The 19,291-nt window shown below is 43.0% G+C and overlaps 1 protein-coding gene across 1 annotated transcript in view; it reads right to left on the bottom strand.

Annotated features, from left to right (window-relative positions):
• The window catches only part of ZDHHC17 (zDHHC palmitoyltransferase 17), an 80,562-nt gene extending 69,039 nt beyond the window's left edge, over positions 1-11,523 (bottom strand). The window contains exon 1 of the mRNA XM_083819360.1: positions 11,369-11,523. Coding sequence (XP_083675486.1) covers positions 11,369-11,431 — 63 coding nt within the window. The 5' untranslated portion in view covers positions 11,432-11,523. The remainder of the gene's footprint in view (positions 1-11,368) is intronic.
• Between the last annotated feature and the right edge of the window lie 7,768 nt (positions 11,524-19,291).

The raw sequence follows: 19,291 nt of genomic DNA, 5'->3' as shown, positions 1-19,291 counted from the left end.
ACCAGAGCCTTTCACCCATCTGCTGCATGCAGATGCCAGAGATCTTGTGAATTAAGGTGATGTAACAGCTGGCAGCAACTCAGTCCTGTTTGTCCAAAGCAAGCGGCCATCAGCAACTGACCGCTTCCTAGTCATGTACTTACGGATGCTTCTAAACTGAAGAGTGTCATATTTTAGTCAATACTAGCTTCACAGCTAGGGTTTTCGTAAGGCCTTCTGTTTGCACGTGTATTATAACCAGCAGGTGTTAAGACAGATGCATTTACTTGCATTTGTAATGGCTAAAGTATTTGAAAGCTTAAAATAAGAAGCCTAAAAGGTTTACAACGTAACTAATCACATTGATTTCCATGCAAAAGGCTTTGAATTCTCAGAAACAGTAAATACAAGTTTAAGATTTATAAATACAAAAGTATCATCAATCAGCAGCTATCTCCTATTTTAGATACATAGGTAAACTACTACAGACGGAGACGTGGGAGTTAAAGTGCTTTATTATATTATACACAGATTTAAAGAACTACGTTCTATGGTATTTTCTGCTTGTACCCTTACCTACCACCTCGGTTCCTTTTCAGATGAGCATATTTCAAATGAAATTATTTTAATAATTTAAAATAACAGAAAACTGTCATCTTTGTCATTTAGCAGCAGAAAATTCTACAATGAAAGTATTCAGCATGAAACCATACTTTCAAAAGTAAAATCCAGCAGCAGAAGCGTGCTGGAGAGAAGGCTGTTACATATAGAAAAAAAATCCCATTTATCTCGTGGGAGCACGAACAAAAAGCAAAACAGGCAAAACACACCTGCTGAGCACTACAAAATATTAAATGGACTCCATGCTCTATTCAAAACAAGCATTTCTAAACGATGGTAATAACAAAGTTTTTCAGTACAGATAATAACCAGAAATGCTGGTAACGAAGTTTTGTCAGGCGAGGCCATGCGCTGCGTAAGCACGCTGAAATCCTCATCTCAGGAACTTGAGTGCTTTGAAGCTGCTTTCTGGACCCCTGCTATATTTATGCACTTAGAGGACTTAATTGAAGCTACCTGAAGATTCTCACAAGTACAGGCCCATAGGAAAAAAAATCAGAAAACAAAAATAATTTTACAGTCCATGGAAACCTTTTCATACTACGTAGCAACCCTAAAATTGCCTTCGAGATCGTAATAACTACAGATATTCACAGGTCAAAGCATACTGACATTTTTCTAGTTAAAACTCTTCTCACTTTTTCTTAAGATTTTTTTTTTCTTCAACAATTACTTATTCTCCTCCTAGCAAGGGAAGTCCATAGAACTTGTGTGTTATTTAGCAACTTGTATCAACACGTACCTACATCTTTTTTTGTTTGTTTTCTTTTACAAGAGTTTTGCATTGTGCTCACATCCAAAGTCTGAGCATTTTAACAGAAACAACTGTTTTCCAAGTGATTTAAACAGGTCTAGGTCTCAGAGTGTGAGAGCTTGCAGACCTCTCATTTAACATCAAAAAATCCCCGGGAGACCTCACATTACTAACCAGTCGTCATAACTTCAAACCAATTACAAATTTTGCTATTTTTTTTTCCACCAAATGCACATAAGCACGTATATAGCTGAATCTTGATACTCTACTACTTGGAGAAAAAAAATAAATAAAATAAAATTACCAGAAAAGGACATTCAGAAAATTATTTTGCAACGATGAAGATCCTTCATGCAGTTTTAAACTCTGCTAACATCACATAGTTTTAAAAAAAAAAAGAATGGAAATCCAGCAGAGTGATGGCTCTGCCTTGTTCAACAAGTATTTGCCACAGCACACACTTCAAATCTAAATTACGCTGTTTTGTGAGGTTGCAACTAACTCATCTCTGTGGAACAGTAGAAAAAAAAAATCAATCAGGGATTACAGAACTGGCAAGTGCGCATCACAGAACCAGCAGTCTGCCGAGCCATGAACCCTTTCTTTCCTCCTTAGCAAATACTATAGGAAAAAAAAAAAAACACCACCAACATTAGTGCAACTTGCAGCAATTCCTAGCGCAGAACTTCAATTTCCCATTCCCACCACCACCCTCCCGCAGCAAATGGACAAAGCTTCAAAGCAGCCGTCAAGCCATCGACCTGTCACCCCCGCTTTGGCTAACAGGAGTCTGCCACAGCCAGAGGTGCACAAGAGGCGCTCCCAGCACCCCACAATATGATGCAGCTTCGCCCGTCTCTGCTCTGCGACTCCTGACCTCCCCAGCTGGCCATGCCACCCCTCCGTCTCCCTTCGGTACCGCAGCACGTTTGATCCTACAATGAACAGGTCTAGTGAACCCATAGAAAGTTTTTCACGTTTTCTTTTTAATGGGACTAACGCTCTATCAGTTTATTTCCCTGACCTCGCTCATTCTGTGACGAGCATCCGTGGCAGATCAGCACACCCGGAGGTGTTTAAAAGCAGGCTTCACGGCCACCTACAGCTGCCCTGCCACCAGAAGGGGGGGCACCCTGGTGGTCCCAGCCACCCCTTCCCTGCTGCCTCTCCTACCAGCTCTCAGGGCGGTGCCTGCAGCTCAGGCCACGGACCCGCAAAGCCAGACGTTTCCAAGTCACCTCCTGGCCACACGCTGCAAGAGCTGGTGCAGGGACGCGTAATGGACTGTGTCCGGGTTCCTCGGTGCTTTCAAAGCACGCTGATGTCCCCCTCCCCCTTTACACCACGCTCCCCCCTTCCTGAGTCTTCCTCCAGACTTGCCTCGAGAGGCCTTCGAGCTCTGACCACGGCATTCCCACCACCCTCCGTTTTTGGTACCTCCTCCCTTGCAGGGAGGAGCAAGGGAACACTGCTGTGACCTCGGGGCATCCTAAAATCGTAGGAGGGAATCACAAAGTTGCACAAGACAAACTGCACCCTAACGTTACACCACGCTGGGCTTGTCAGGCCCGAGGGCTCCACTCTGCCTCCTCTGACTTCAGAGGACGCTCCTGCTTCTTCCAACAGCCTCGCGTGCAACAGGCTCCGGCGTTTCCCCCGACTGCAGGGATGCTCTGGAAGTCAAATGCGCATCTCACATGGTCTCTGAAAGGCAGCACAGGACAGCGGGAATGCTGAACTAGAGATCACTGAGGCTGCACCCATCTACGCACGTCAGCATCAATGACAACATTACCCGGGTTGTAAAGCAACTAGAAAACTTTTTTAAACGTTGTCCTCTTCATTCCCTTAAACTGAACTTCTGAAAAGCTACCATTACCCGTTTCCATAATTTTAATGCCCCACTGGTTTTCTGAGCACAAGGGTACACACGGTGAAATAAATACTGTTGGAGGAGCAAACTTCTGTGAAGTCTGAGAGAGATTAAGAGCGTGCTTAACATGTAAAGGTAAACTGAGTAAACACAAGCTTAGGTCAAAGCTGATATTTACCGCAGATGCTTCAGAAAGTTAAAAATCGGTTACTGTTGCATTTGTAGAAGAAAACATGTAGAAGAAAAAAAAGTAAGGTTCAACTATTTACAGTTTGTTTTACTAGATGCCCGAGAAGCCACAATGATGCTATTAAGGAAAAGCCTGCAATGACGAAAAACTGCATGGTTTACAAGGGGATTGAAAACAACTGCAAAAAAAAAAAAAAGAAAAAAACATTTGTAGAAATTGCAAGAGAAGCACTGACAATGAATGCAAAAAGTTAGATAAATATGTAAAACTGAAAGGCAAGCAGAAGGAGAAGGCAGAGCCCCAGCCCTAGAAGGGCAAACAGGATACCAATACCCCAAAAATGCTAGACAGACAAAAGTTGTCGTACATAAGAGCAATTGAATTGCCAATAATAAAAACAAAACCGCAACATCTGTAACTGTTCAATAAATGCAAAACAAAAACAGCTGAGTAAAAAAAATGGGAAATTGAAATCGCATCCTGCTGCCACAATAAAAATGCTTTCTAATATCACAGATACTCTCAAACTCCTTTAAAGCACAGGTTGTTAACAGCCAACCGTACCACCCCAAAGATGTGGACACTGTTTTTCATCTGAGCCTGAAGAAATTCCAGTGGGCTGCACAAAAGGCAACACGGGTTACTATTCTAAATTGTTACTGCAAAAAGGCAAAGATTAGTGATGCTAAATATCACAGGTTCACAGACAAACAAACTCAGCACTTTCAGATCATAAGGAAGTAGTAGTGGTCAGAGTTAATGTCCTAAGTATATTATTCAGTATTGTCTGATATTCTGATTAAGAAATCAGAACATTAAGAAAGTTAACGCGGTGTATCTTGCATGTATTACAAACTAGACAAGCCTTATTCTTATGATTTGTTTGGTAACTTACACATACTGTCATTATCTATGCTGGCAAAAAGAAGTCTCTTCAACAGCTCCTATTTTAAAGCTGCAGTGGAGTGTCTGTATGACAACACTGCGAGAGCACTAAGCATCCCATAGAGCTTACATTTTGACCCCATCCTATTTCATGTTGATCTACAACCTAGGAACAAACAACACTTAGAGGCAAGTTTTCATGGCGAGCAAAAAAGAGCAACAATCTATTTCTGATACAATGGAGATTGTATCTCTTGGGAAGCTCGGGACCAGCCACAATAAGGTTTTTTAATTACCTACAAAGGTAAGGTCATGTATAAAATGAGGACCCAGCCAGGAAACTACCAGAAAGCACTGAAGAGACTTAGACAATCAGCCAGGCACGTGCTTCCAAGGTGATGCAGTTTCCAACAAGACCACTACAAGGGTCTGCACATATGGAGAATACCGAGTAAGAAAGTGAAAGTTATCACGGAATGGGCTGGGTTAGAAGGACCCTTAAGTATCACCTAGCTCCAAACCCCCTACATTACCCACCAGACCAGGCTGCCCAAAGCCCCATCCAGCCTGGCCTTGAACACCTCCAGGGATGGGGCATCCACAGCTGCTCTGGGCAGCCTGTGCCAGGGCCTCACCACCCTCATGATGAGTAATTTCTTCCTTTATATATAATATACATCTACCTTTTTTAACTTTAAAGCCACTACCCCTTGTCCTGTCACCACACTCCCTGACAAACAGCCCCTCCCCAGCTTTCCTGGAGGCCTCTTCTAGGTACTGGAAGGCCGCTGTAAGGTCTCCCCGGAGCCTTATTTTCTCCAGCCTGAACAGTCCCAGCTCCCTCAGCCTGTCCCCATAGAAGTGCTCCAGCCTTCTGAGCATCCTCACTGCCCTCCTCTGGACTCTCTCCAATACCTCCAGGTCCTTCTTGTGCTGGAGGCCCCAGAGCTGAACGCAGGCTCCAGGTGGGGTCTTACGAGAGCAGAGCAGAGGGGGACAATCCCCTCCCTCGCCCTGCTGCCCACGCTGCTTTTGGTGCAGCCCAGGACACGGTTGGCTTTCTGGGCTGCAGGTGCACATTGCTGGCTCATGTCGAGCTTCTCATCAACCAGCACCCCCAGGTCCTTCTCCTCAGGGCTGCTCTCAATCCATTCCCCACCCAGCCTGTATCTGTGCTAGGGACTGACCCAGCCCAGCTCCAGGACCTTGCACTTGGCCCTGATGAACCTCATGAGGTTCGCACAGCCCCACCTCTCAGCCTGCCCAGCTCCCTCTGGATGCCATCCCTTCCTTCCTGCGTGTCGACTGCACCACACAGCTGGGTGGCATCAGCAAACTTGCTGGGGGTGCACTGGATCCCACTGTCCGTGTCACCAACAAAGATGTTAAACAGCACTGGTCCCAACACCGACCCCTGAGGAACACCACTCGTTACTGATCTCTACCTGGACATTGAGCCACTGACTGCAAGTCTTTGAGGACAACCACCCAGCCAATTCCTTACCCACCAAGTGGTCCATCCGTCAGATCCATGGCTCTCCAATATAAAGAAGGATATCATGGTGGGACAGTGCCAAAGGCTCTGTACAAGTCCAGGTAGATGACGTGAGTTGCCCTTCCCCTCTCCACCAGCCCTATAACCCCATTGTAGAAGGCCACCAGATTTGTCAGGCATGATCTGCCCTTAGTGAAGCCACGTTGGCTGGCACCAATCACCTCCTTATTTTCCATGTGCCTTGGCACAGTTTCCAGGAGGATCTGCTCCATGATCTTGCTGGGTACAGAGGTGAGATTGGCCTGTAGTTCCCCAGGTCTTCCTTTTGTCCCTTTTTTGAAAATGAGGCTTATGGTTTCTCCTCTTACAGTCAGTGGGAACTTCACCAAACTGCCACCACTTCTCACATATGGTGGACAGTGGCACAGCAACTACATCTGCCCGTTCCCTCAGGACCCACAGATGCATCTCAACAGGTCCCATACACCTGTTCACCTTCAGGTTCCTTAGAGGTCTCAAACCTGATCTTCTCCTGCAGTGCATGGTTCTTCATCCTCCCAGCTGCTTTATTAGCAGTCACACAGGGCCAGTTGCACCAGTAAAGTGCTCTGTTCCCAATTCTGCTGCCACATTGCTCTCAGAATAATGCCATGAAAACACTTAAAGAATACAAAAAACATGTCTTAACACGATACTCAAAAGATTCAGCATGACTGCAGACCATAGCTCTAGTGTAGGGATCTGATAATCATCTGCATATTATAGATCTGTATATATTTATTTGGATAGATATCTCTCAAGACCTAATGATCTGAAACAAATTAAATTCATTTTAGAGGTAGGTTTAAGTCTTTAACAGAATAATTAAGTTTCGGGGCAACTTGCCCAGGCATACAGTAGTATCTGTTACTGCAAGATTTTATTTTCTTTTTTTACTGTAGAAGTAGTATCCTGGCTATAAAAAGAATTATTTCATAAAAAACTCCATGCCTGCATTAGAAGGCAGATTAAATTTAGACTTGCATTCCCCTCTGGCCTCGTAGCCTATGAAGCTAACCACGATACATGAAACAAGATTCAACTTTCAATATTCAACATGCTAACTTCTCTGAGACGTCACGGTTCCATCCTCCTTTTTCAAATACCACAATAAATAACAACCGACTGAGATCACAAATGTAAGCTTAGCTTCTGGAGAGACCCTGACTAAACTCCAGAGTCACTTCCATACCTTCACAGAACAAGCAGGAACAACCTGCACCCCAGCACAGCTTCCATGGTATCAACAGAATCCCACAGGGAATAGACTCAGACTGTAAAGTCAGGCCTTTCCCTGATATTTGAGATGGAAAAAATGAGAGCCAAAGCTAGGTACAGTAAGTTTACCTATCTGCTTCAAGACACCACCAAGAGACATCATGGAAATACCATGCTTCTAACATCCTAGGTGGTTATGTACCATGGGGGAGAGAAACAAAGATAAAAACAAAGGCTTCCAACCGGGAGAATTCCTGCCAGAACCCATAACTCAAAGTTTTCTACCAATTTTGCAAGAAGATTTTTCTGACCAGAGTAAGCCCAAAAAAAAAAAAAAACTCAACTTCTACAGCCAAGACTTTTCTAATTATCAGTAACTTCCACCTCTAACCCATCCAACACAGCCTGATAGCACTGGAGAGTGCGCTCCATGGTCGTAACAAAGCAAAGCGCCCTCTCCAGAAAGAGTTCTCCTCAGGTCAGAAGAAGCACAGCCCTCAACAGCTGAAATACCTTCAGCAGTTCAGGCAATATCAACTCATACACAAGAATATTTTGCAAACAAGAAGAAGGAAGGATAAAAACAAGGTCTGCTTCCTAAATATTCCCCCACAATTCCTTTGTTTCGAAGGGAAACATCCAACCCTATCATCACCTACCGCAGAACCGTCAGGAAAGCGTCAAAAGAACTGTTTAGAAGACCCAAGGAACAGAATGAAGGTGCTAAGGACTATTAGGATCATTTAGTCCAAGTACAAACAGCGTAAGCAGCACTCCCATGGCAGTGCTACGCCATACAAATGGAAGCAGAGCTCGCCATTGCAGCCATCACTGGGCGACCTGAACACTGGGAGGAGGAACAAGCCAGCAGAGACTGCCCAGACCAGTGTCATGCCCCATGCTGGGGTGCTCCACGCAGGCATCCCGGCTCCTGCAGGGCACCCGATGCCACCTGCACCCTGGGATGCACGCCCAGAGGACTCCCCCTCTTCGGCCATCCATGCGCACCCTGATCATGCTGAAGAACTCACGTGTATGAAAGCAGCGACGCCACTCGGAGAACCAGTCAGCACGACGTGGCCAAAGCTCCTTCATAGGCACAGACTTGAAACGCCAGTTACCGGTGTGCCCAGTTCAAAAGCTATTAAAATAATTCAATTAATAGAGTCTCCACAAGGGCACCCAAACTCAGCTGAAAGCATCAGGGGTTGGATAATGCACCAGTTCCCTTCTTCCTTTGTTAGTCGCCCTCACTGTTTACCACTTGTGCCTTTCAGTTCGGTCCCATCTGGCTTCACTTTCCAGCCACTGGATCCTGTCAAGTATATACTAAATAAAGCGCTGCATCCCAGTAACAGCGCTGCCAAAAGCCACTTCTCACTATTTCTAACAATGCGAACATTTTTTTCCAAGCCTTTCACCATAAGGCATTATTAAAGTCGTTTTTTAAACTCTTCCCCACTTCCCAGTGTTCAACAATCACTTTTAAAGACCCAAAACTTCAAGGCAGCACTTCACTGTTAGTATTACCTCATGCTCAGCCAAACATCATCTCCTTACTACTGATCAGTAAACCACCTTTAAAAAAAATATCAAGGAATATATTGCACATTTTTAGTCACAGAATTATACAGAGCTTCTGCTGAACTGCTCGTTCATATTTATATCCTACCAGTCAATACATTTCTGGATACAGTCCCGTGCCTACCTTCCTTATCTTCAATGTATTACTTTGAACATGGCTGCATAAAGGTGGACTTTGCTTTACTAGCACAACTTAATGTGAGCACCAGATGGTTTTGTACAGTTGTTCTGTCCTCATTGCTTAGTATCTATCCATCTTGCTCATCTGCAAGTTTTATTAACGGTGATTTTGTAATTACTTCCAAATCATTCACAAAAGTGTCTCAAGTCTAGTTGATTCACTCCTGCAAGACTTTCAGGAACAATTCCCCCCAGCAACTTCTTCGGAGACCTAACAGTTGGCCAGCTAACTCTGTCCCTTTATCATATGCTATAAGACCACATAGTGCTCATACGATGCAAAGTAGCTGTTGGTTACTGTACTTCACGACTAAGATGATATTTGTATGCTCTGCAGCGGGATCTACGCAGTAGTTCACCAAACTGAACTTTGATAGGAAAGAATACCCTTGGAAACAAGTTTCCATTAAATAAATTAAGCTGGCTTTCAAGTGGGAGGAAGACCAACAAACTCAGTCAATGAGATACCACCAAAAAAAACAAACAAACAAAGAAAACACACACCATAAAAAGCAGTTGCTTCATCAAGTTCCTAAAGTGTTCACATTTTCAGAACAGTTTTTACCTCTTCTTACCAAAAATTACTTGGATCACTTGTTTATGCTGAGCCTTTCGTAAATAAACAAATACATAAATCTTTCAGCGCTTGAGTACTGAAGTAACGTTTCACAATTTCTAAGACCATCTTTCCTACAACATTCACACTGACAGCATTCAAAAATGCCTCATGGTAAAAACACAAAGCCATAGAGCCTACATAAAAGCCAAACACCTCCCTCCCCAAAAAAGCCCCTTTGAAACTTTGAAAGTAGCTCAAATTAGTCAAACAAAAAGACAGTAAGAAACAAAACTAATTTTAAAAAGCACAGAAAGATATCTGAAAAAGATGCATGACACTGAGATAACACTAGCATGAAACATGGGAAACTGGGAAAGATTATGACAGTCCTATAAAAAGCATCACTTTTCTGTGTGTACAAACGTAAGAACCGATTATATGCTCCAACGTCACCACTTACATAAGGACATGGTGCTATTTTCTTAAAAGGTGGAAGTCACCGAGCACGAAGGCCGCTGACCTTCAGAAGAAGCGCTGACCACAGAGGCACCGCACTGCTCGGTGAGCAGGCCTGTGACAGCACAGCCCCCTACGGTACCGAATCCCCGCGCTTTTACAGACACTCCAGAAACTCTCTTCACAGCCACCAACATTTAAAACATCCTTCTCTTTGAAAGGAATACAGGAATTTTAAGGACAAAGGGCACACCCACTAAGATCCACGCAAACACTACCCTTATACACAGCCAGATAGCATCCGACTGACTGTACTGACTGGTCAGATACTCAACGCTTCCATGTAAATCCAACTACAAAACCTCAAGAGGAGCGGTATTTACTGCAAACTGACACATTTGGGTTGGTGGTTTGGTACAATGTTATATTAATTTCCTTCCTCACCCTTCATAAACATATTCCTTTGGTGCATAAAATTGAGTAAGTAACACAGTCTACCAGGTCACCCAGCTAGCGAAACTCATCAGTTTAACCTGAGACGCGTTTGTCCGCTACGCAGCGATTAGTCAAAAGTTAACCTAACAAATACTAATAAAGAGTGTATGAAATGCTATGGTTGTTTAACAGCTTGCACACGCTTTCTATTCCATTTTATAGTTTTTGTCTTTCCCTGTAAGCCTTCCACAAGTTCAGGATATTTCCTTTTAGGTAGAGACATCAGTTTGGATCGCTACTGCGAACTTCTGTCACTTCTGAAGAACGTCAGACACTGGAAATGAGAGTACCTCGCCAGTAACTCTGAAGAAACGTGTAGCACCTGTCTCTGCGCACCACTTAAAAATAAAAAGATAATCAGGACGTATTTGAGGTGCATGCTTTGCTATTTAACCTTCAAAATACATTATTCTATTTTGAAGTCGTTAGAAAGCAGGGTTTGGAGCGGGTAGGATACACGGTCGCATCTAGAGGCCTGCAGAACCTCCTCAGTCATCAGGAAAGCTAAAAGTGTCCTTAAGATGTTGTTTAAGGAAAACGAGTGCCATCTGCTTAGCAGAAACCGGAGCCTGGCATATGCGCTCCTCTTTCCCGTAGGCTGAAGAGCCAGCCCCCAGGCGAGAGGTGCGCACCCCACACAAAACACCCTCGCGGCAACCCCCGCAGCCCCACACGGGAGGAGCGGAGGCACAAGACGAGCCCCCCCCCCCCCCCCCCCCGCCGTGCCTGCCCCCACTCCTCCCCTCCAGGCCACCGACGGGCTGGGCAGGCCGGACAGACGGCCGGACGGACCGACAGCCGCCCCCACGCCCCCAGCGCCGGCCGGGGGCAGCGGGAGGCAGCCTCCTTCCCCCCCCCCGGGCTGGGGGGGCCGGCGGCACCGCCCGGGGACACCTCCCGCCCCGCTCGCTGCCAGCCCCGCCTCGCTGCCCTGCCCGGCCGGAGCCCCAGTGCCGTGCCGTGCCGTGCCGTGCCCTGCCCTGCCCTGCCCTGCCCCGCCGCCCCGTGCGGCCTCGCCCCGCCGCCGCGCGCGGCCCGACCTCGGGGTGCAGGATGGGCACGCAGCCCGCCTCCTTCTCGTACTCCTCCAGCGGCGCCGCCATCTTGGAGCGAGCCCGCCGCCCGCTGCATGCCGGGTGCTGCGCGCGCGCCGCCGCCCGGCCCCGCCCGCCCCCGCCGCCGGCTGAGGGCAGCGGAGGGAGGAGAGCGGGCGGGGGGGATGGATGGGGGCCGCGGGGAGGCCCGCGGGCGGTGACGGGCACCGAGGGGCGCTAACGGGCTCTAACGGGCACCGGCGGGCTCTAGCGGGCACCGGCGGGCTCTAACGGGCGCTAACGGGCAGAGGGCGGTAGCCGTGCCTCGATGCCCTTCGGGAGCGCGCTGCTGCTTGGGGATGCCGCTCTCGGCTTGTGGTTTCTGAGAAATTTCTGCTGGGTTCATTCATTATTATTTGGAATGAAAGCACAGTGAGGACTCCTCTGCCTGTGTTACGTTGATTTATTTCCCAAGTAGCGCTCGTCCGGTTCTCCGGGAGTTACCTTCGTGCCTACTAGTAGCTAAGACAGCCCAGGAAGAGATCAACAGAGGTTTCTAACGTCTCTGCTATCAGCTTTTAAAATAAATAAATAAATAAATAAATTGTAAACCGTCACCATGTTCAGAAAGTCAACAAAGGATCCTCTCCAGGCGCTGATGCCTAACTGAACCAAACATTTCTTACATCTTGCCACACGCGCTATCCAAACAGCCAACCCGTGTGCTGAGGATTTAGGGGTCAGATTAGATTTTTGGGGGGGAAAATAGGTTTTGTTGTGTTTTGTTTGTATTTGCTGTTCTTACCAGCTGCGTAACACGCTCACAGCCGAGATTAGCAATCCTAAAGCTCTTCATTTCAAACTCACGTAAATGCCCGCCATTATAAATTACATTCTTATAAAAAATGTTTTTCCAATTACAGAGTGTTATTGCTGGTTTGATTGCTGCTTTATGTTGTCATATCTATGGTGCTCTCATTTGCCTTTCTGAGAAAGGGACTTTATATAATACATTTTGTTGTATCATAATGCATTAAGCTCATAAGCCTAAAAACCCACCGTGATACGTTACACTCCTATCTCGTATAAAATGCAACAGAGACGCGCTAATAAAATTTGACTACAGCATTATTAAAGTGTTAAACCGTAAATATCTTTTTGCTGTATAAATAAATACAAGATTAAAATTGTCAGGAAGAAGGATGACATAAGATTCAGAAAGCGCGAGTGTGGAACAGGTCCAAAAGCACAGACTTGAAATGTTAAGGTACTGAAGTGCTAAAAGAGCAGAACACAACACACGGTATATAGAAGAGGATCTTTTTTAACTGTGCATGTTATTAAACCTATGAGAGTTTAGATGTAATTTGTAATCTGATTTGCCTGAAGAACAGAGTCTTCAACCTCCTGCAAACCTCAGAAACAGAAATCCTATAAATCACTGCAGTTCTTCGTTTATTTATAATAAAAGTAAGGGTCATAAAATAACCAAAAATCCTTATAGTATTTTTACTATGCACATTATTTTTTCTCACAAGTCTAAACAAGCTATGCTTCATCCCTTGGCACGTTCAATTTCTACTCTGAAGTGGGTTGTAAATGCAAACCCTGCCATTTCCCTATTTATACTCTGTTCTTCACAGGTCCACACGCTTTGAAACCGACTCTGTTCTGAGAGACATCTGCACAGAGAATTTTTGCTGTTGAACTTGAGGCCCTATGTAGCTCACGTGCGGCCCATTATTTCCTTCTTCAGAATGGAGTCTCCCTTTTATTCAGAATCATTTCCTAATCTGTAACAGAATCGCTTGGAAACATGATTCTTTACTGTCTTATATCGTCACTTCGGACACACTTAACATCTGTGCAGAGTAAGCCAACAGCAAATACAAACCTAATAACCTGCTGTGGTGACGCAGTTTGCACCTATTTTCCACAAGTGTAACAAGGTTAGATGTTTTTCTGGATTCTGAGAGAAAATTGTTACCTGACCTTGAACAATTATTTTGCTCCTCTACATTATACTTTGCTCGTCTGTTAATCAAGTATTTTGACACCTAATTCTGAGGGGTAGTCTGAATTTATTATTGCTGAAGAGCAATGTAAAGTTCCCAGATTAAAAATGCCTTGTAAATGCCAGGATTTTTACTGATCAATAGCAGAAAATGCTCTTCTTTGTGGTTTCATTGAATGATCAGTAGCTGATGTGTGAAATGTTTTTCATATTGACCAAAGGTTTTATCCAGTGCTTCCTACTCAGTATGCAGTAAGGACATGCCTATGATAGGGGCTAAACACAGTGCACAGTCAAAACTGGTTTTAGATTCTAGTCTGACAAAAGAAAGCACAGTTCACCAACACCATGGACCCTTGGCCTTGGCTGTCATTCCTTTCCTTCCTTCCTTCCTTCCTTCCTTCCTTCCTTCCTTCCTTCCTTCCTTCCTTCCTTCCTTCCTTCCTTCCTTCCTTCCTTCCTTCCTTCCTTCCTTCCTTCCTCCTTTACATTAATGACTGTAAAAAAAAAAAAAAAGGAGTCAAGGTCCAGACACCTTTTAATTTTTGGCTAAGACAAAACACAGCTTAACGGAGAAGTAAGCAGCACAAAGTCTTATGATTCTCTTTTATGCAGCACGAATTTCACCTTTTCTGAATGAACTGTTAGGAAAAAAATAGCTTTGGCAGAGACAAGTCATAATATATTTGTGAAATAAGAATCCATATACAGGTTTCAGTACTAAGGATTATTTTACAGTTATTTTAGATTGGATCTTCTACTAAACTGCGAAATGTGACCGTGAAATAAAAGATATACATGTCTTAGTAGTATTTTTGTATAATGGCGTTACCAATTAAAATGACTACAAGTGCAATTAAACAATGTTTACCTTTGCAACTAAATGCTACAATTCAAGCTAAATGTTTGCGCTCTTGGCAGGCAAAAACATGTAGTGAAAATATTGGAACGTCTTAGCACAAAAATAAGTGCTAAGTCAAAAATACTCTTCCTAACTCTACAAGAATGAACATCCTTAAAGGAACTGTGTTTGTCCTTCACTTCTCCTACGTAATTTTCACTAATCCTACTCTAATTAAAACACCACGAAGTGGATTTGCCTCCATACTTTGCCTCTCTGAAATTTTCTCTTGCTTAGTCACCCTAAAAAGTAGCTTCAGTAGCAGTGGCTGAAATATCCGTGGAAGCATATCGCATTCCTGTTCTCTGGGTATGTTTGCAAAGCAGCACAAGTAATGTAATTAACAGAGGAAAAATGAAATACCGCTAGAGTGACATCCTCAGCGCTCCTGTGGCCCGAGGTTTTACATCTTCGTTATTAGCTATCCACGCAGCATTTTCTAATCATGTTACTTCATGTACTCTGTGCTTCCTCTAGTGGTAATTGCATCCATCCATCTAAATGTGTGTAAGCAAATAAAGCACATAATTCGCTTGGGTTTATCCAAGTCTGAGCTTACTCTCCGCATTCCCTTGTAGATGGAGAGCACCCGGTTCTCACACGGTTTTGACCAGTTTGTGTCGACGAAAGCCTGTGGCTACAGCCACCCCCAGGTGCTTCCTTCTGGGTGCATTCGGGGCTCTGCTTCTTTGAAGTGTTTATACAACATGCTTCTGCAGGCCAAACTACCACACCATTATCACGTTACTGGGCATCTAAGTGCGCACTGGGCTCAGAAGCCTACCATTCTTTAGAGACTGTGTAGGTTTTTCTTCACTGTGGGGATCAGCATCTTTTAATTGCCCTAACATCTGTCTGGTCAAACCTCACTCCTTTAGCTGTGACAACAAACCCTGCATTTTCGTGAATGTTTCACATTTTGTTCTTTGCTATTGGAAGGCCAGCTGCCACCAACCATGAAACTTGCCTCAGTAATTTCATTTTAAATCCCATGCTGTAGGCCCTTTGCATTTTTAGAAACTCTTACTCACTAGATTGTGTCTCAGCATAGCAGGAGACAACTGGAGGGAAATTTCAGATGAAACTAGTGAGCCAATTTCAACAGCAGGGAGAATGTTAAAAAAAAGCTTCATTCACAAATGACCTTTCTCCATCCGATGTGGAAAAAACTGGAGAAAAAATAATGTACGGTATGACCATTTTCTTGTTGAGGAGAGGTGTCTTCAGCATTCAGAAGAAACCATTAGTATATGAATGTTACAGGATCATGACACCATTACTGGTTTTCCTTTCATACCTTCTTGCAGTTCAGTTAGGCTGTGATGCCCCAAAATGCTCAGGTTAACAATTTAGAGAAAAATACTTAAACTGATGACAAACAGCTCTTGCCCCACTCTGGGAAGGGAATTAGATCTGAAGTCAAATTAGAACCAGTTGTTACAAGACCAATCCAAGTCATTTATCTTCAACGAGAGCCACAGCTGGTGGGGAAACTGGAAGTTTATTTTGCTTCATTCTGCCCAAATAGCTTCATGGAATTTGTCTTTAAAAATATAATCCAGATGAAAATGTTCTCAAAGCAAGCACATTAGGAGAATATTAAGTATGCAGAATTCATATCAGAAATCTAAGATATTGAATTGATAAGGATGGCTAGTGATAGTACCACTGTGACTGTAATGTGCCACTGCAAGTCAGGCAGAGCTATGGATAAAAGAGATCAGTGAGTGACGTGGTTTTCCTTACTACCGTGCACTGCCGGGCTCCTCTGCTCTGCACGGCCAGCAAAGAGAAATAGTCGCAGTGGCTGCATTAGGCAGTTGTGGCAGGCAGTTTGTTTCTGTGGATCCCATCAGAGAGCCAGACAGCGCTCTTACTCCAGCTTTATAATGATGTGTTTCTGAATTTCAGCGGTAATAGTCTTGATTTACACTGCTGTAAACAGAGGAAAGTCAGACACGGTGTATATACTACTTCTACTACTTCTCAAATACTACCACATATCAAGGCAGCCAGTTTTAGATACCATGCAGTATCAGCAATCCCCCTAGAACAGGGGGAAAAAGGTGGGAAAATCCCAGCTTAACTATTATCTGATGTCTGGGTGCTCCCTCAACCATTGTAAATTGTGAAACACAACATGGACAGTGGCACTAACAGAGAAAGCCACCTTCTTCCTCACTCCTCTTGCATAAATCTGTTGAGGCAAGCTTCTTTTGATGAGAAAGCAAGCCATAATTTTGGCTACTGGTCTGCAGATGATAGGTGTTTTTCAGGACTATTGGTATGGAACAGGATGAGTCTGTCCAAGGAAGTCGTCTCTTCCCCTGCGCAGCCTCTTTTCTCCTGCAGAAAGTCTCCAGGAGATTAGTGTCTTAAAAAAAGGCCTAGCATGGTGTTTGAAAGAAAGCATCAGAAAAATAATGTATTGCTGACGTTTCACCCTCACCTTCCTAGAGTGAGCAAATTCTCCATCTGGCCTTTGGAAGCAGGAAAGCCCCTTGCAACACTAAAAGATGTTACCCGTTTCATTTGAAGGGAGCCTTTTTTACTTGTAGCTTCCCACAGTGTACTTGAACCCCAAATTTCTACATTGAATTAAATGCAAGGAGCTTCTCCAATAATGTTATTAAAATATGATGCTGATGAAATAAGCATATATATGACAGTGACAAACAGCAAGATGTTAAACGTATTTCTGGAATCCTAAATGGCTTAGTTAATTGTTATTAAGGTTGTGATTTCAAACGGTATGGAATTCAACCTGTCAATACAACATCTCTTCCTGAAAAGCTTCTTTCACTTCCTGGTGTTTGTTTTTTGTTTGTTTGTTTGTTTGTTTAGCACAGGTTTTTGTTTGTTTGTTTATTTGTTTAATGAAATCATTATTTAGCATTTGAACACAACCAGAGAGGTGAACATTAAATTTAGGCTGTTACTAAGTGTAGCAACCTCACTCTTAGGCTTTTGGTATTTTTGTCACTTTACTGTGTTCCTCTTTCCTGTCAAAATAATCATACTACCAACAAATAGGTATAGCTCATGAATAATATAAAACAATCAGATTCTTTCCATAGGTGATTACTTTTGTTGACACAATTCCACATGCTGACAAATTCTTCAATGATTCATAATGAATTAAAAGTACAGAAAATTAACAGCTTTATCTAACAACATTTTTATGCCCTCTTTTTTTTCTTTTTTTTTTCTTTTTTTTTTTTTCTTTAAGAAAATGTGCACCTCTTTCCCACTCATCTTAATTTGAACATCTGGCCTCATGTTATACTCATGGATGGTTTTGCTGCTATTGTTAATGTCAAAGCATAATTTCATCTTTCTTTATTCATTATAGCCAAAGTTATTATTATTAGCTTGCTCACTACTTAGACTGTCCAATGCTTAAATACGTCTAATAGGTCTACTAAAACATATTTTAAGGTACCTGTTAGTCTCCTTTGAGTTTTGCCCTAGAGCTCTTTCTTTAACACATCCAGGAACATGCCACATATACCAGTTTATTCTGCTAACTGGGGCAAAACTACAACTACTGTGATGCAGCTCTATGCAACATATGATACTGGTTTATGCTTAATATTTGTAAGGGAAGATGAACAGACTTGAAAATGAAGACTGACTTCACTTCATGAACTTCTTTTGCTATTTTTCATTGACCATTTGTTCTCCCAGACCTCTCTTTGCATACATTGGGCTGATTATTCCAACTGCCTTTGAAGAAGGTCCAGAACATGTCCAAAGGATGTATTACTGAAACGTCAGTAACTGCTGAGGGAGTAGCTCACTGCCAAACTGAAAAGCAAGAACAGACCAATAAAATAAAAAAAATAGCCATGCTGCTTCTTTAGAGAGGTATTAATGAAAAAGAAGCAATAAATACTCAATTACAGTGCCCTTTCATGGAAATATAGGCTCCTCAGGAACTGAATTTGAAGCAGGCTGAATAACAAAATAAGAAACAGAACACAGGAGTTTAAGTTACCATCTTTGGCTGAAAGCCAATAAATGAATTATTTTTGGTAATTTAAATCAAATGAAATAAATATTTTCCCCTTTCAGTTCAAAATAAAGCTCAGAGGAGCGTGATAGGTTTATACTGTTCCCCTTTACAAACTAAAATCTGTTAGCTTGATTGAATTAATTTCCAGTGATTAAGATGACGCCCAAACATACTTACAAGACGTATTTATAAGACACTTTATAAGACATAAGTAGCATGACCATAGAGTACTCTGTGTTATAATCCTATTCAAGAACTGCGGTTATTTTCATCATGGTAGTAATCTAGATAGACATCTAGAGACCATTCTGCATATTTGCCAGAGATGGACCTGCCCATTGACTGAACGTGGAAGATTGTTTGCATACATGTAAAACAAAACAAAACAAGGAATAGCACCAGGAACAATATATACAACAAGGAAACTTTCATCAAAAGTAGTAAGAAAGAAAATGAAAGATTAAAAGCCGAAAGCTTCCGATATTTCTATTGTTCACATTATTTTAATGGGAGTTGTTTTATTTCCACATTTAATTCTGTAGAGGACAATTAATTGGCTGTTTGAAGTATTTAAATTATACCATGCACGTATTTTAGATTTATCATAGCATTGGAATTAAGGACAGACAAAATAAGCCAACACCACTCATGATAAGCTTTCAAAACTGTGACAGAAAAAGTTGTATGAATTACCATCTTATTTAGTTTTCTGCTTGATTTGTAGTGAATATTAATTAATTTTTAATATCATTAATCATTACTTACAGGCAAGCACTCTATTCACAGGTGCTGATATGAACTAGGCTATGTTTGAATGGGAAAGAGTGGTAGCACCAACAGGTACCTGCCCTGGACGAAGAAGGGCTATGTAGGCAGTAGCAATGTCTACCATCTCATTGATTCACCTGGAGAAAAAAAAATGGACAAGGTTTTAGGGTTGAATTTCTTGTATTAGACATTAGTCATTCACATAATGACTGCCAGAATACTAAAGCTACT

This window comes from Anser anser, assembly GCF_964211835.1.
Source record: "Anser anser genome assembly, chromosome: 1".
Classification (NCBI taxonomy): domain Eukaryota; kingdom Metazoa; phylum Chordata; class Aves; order Anseriformes; family Anatidae; genus Anser; species Anser anser.
Note: the sequence above shows the minus strand (reverse complement) of the source record. Positions and strands in the feature narration are given on the sequence as shown.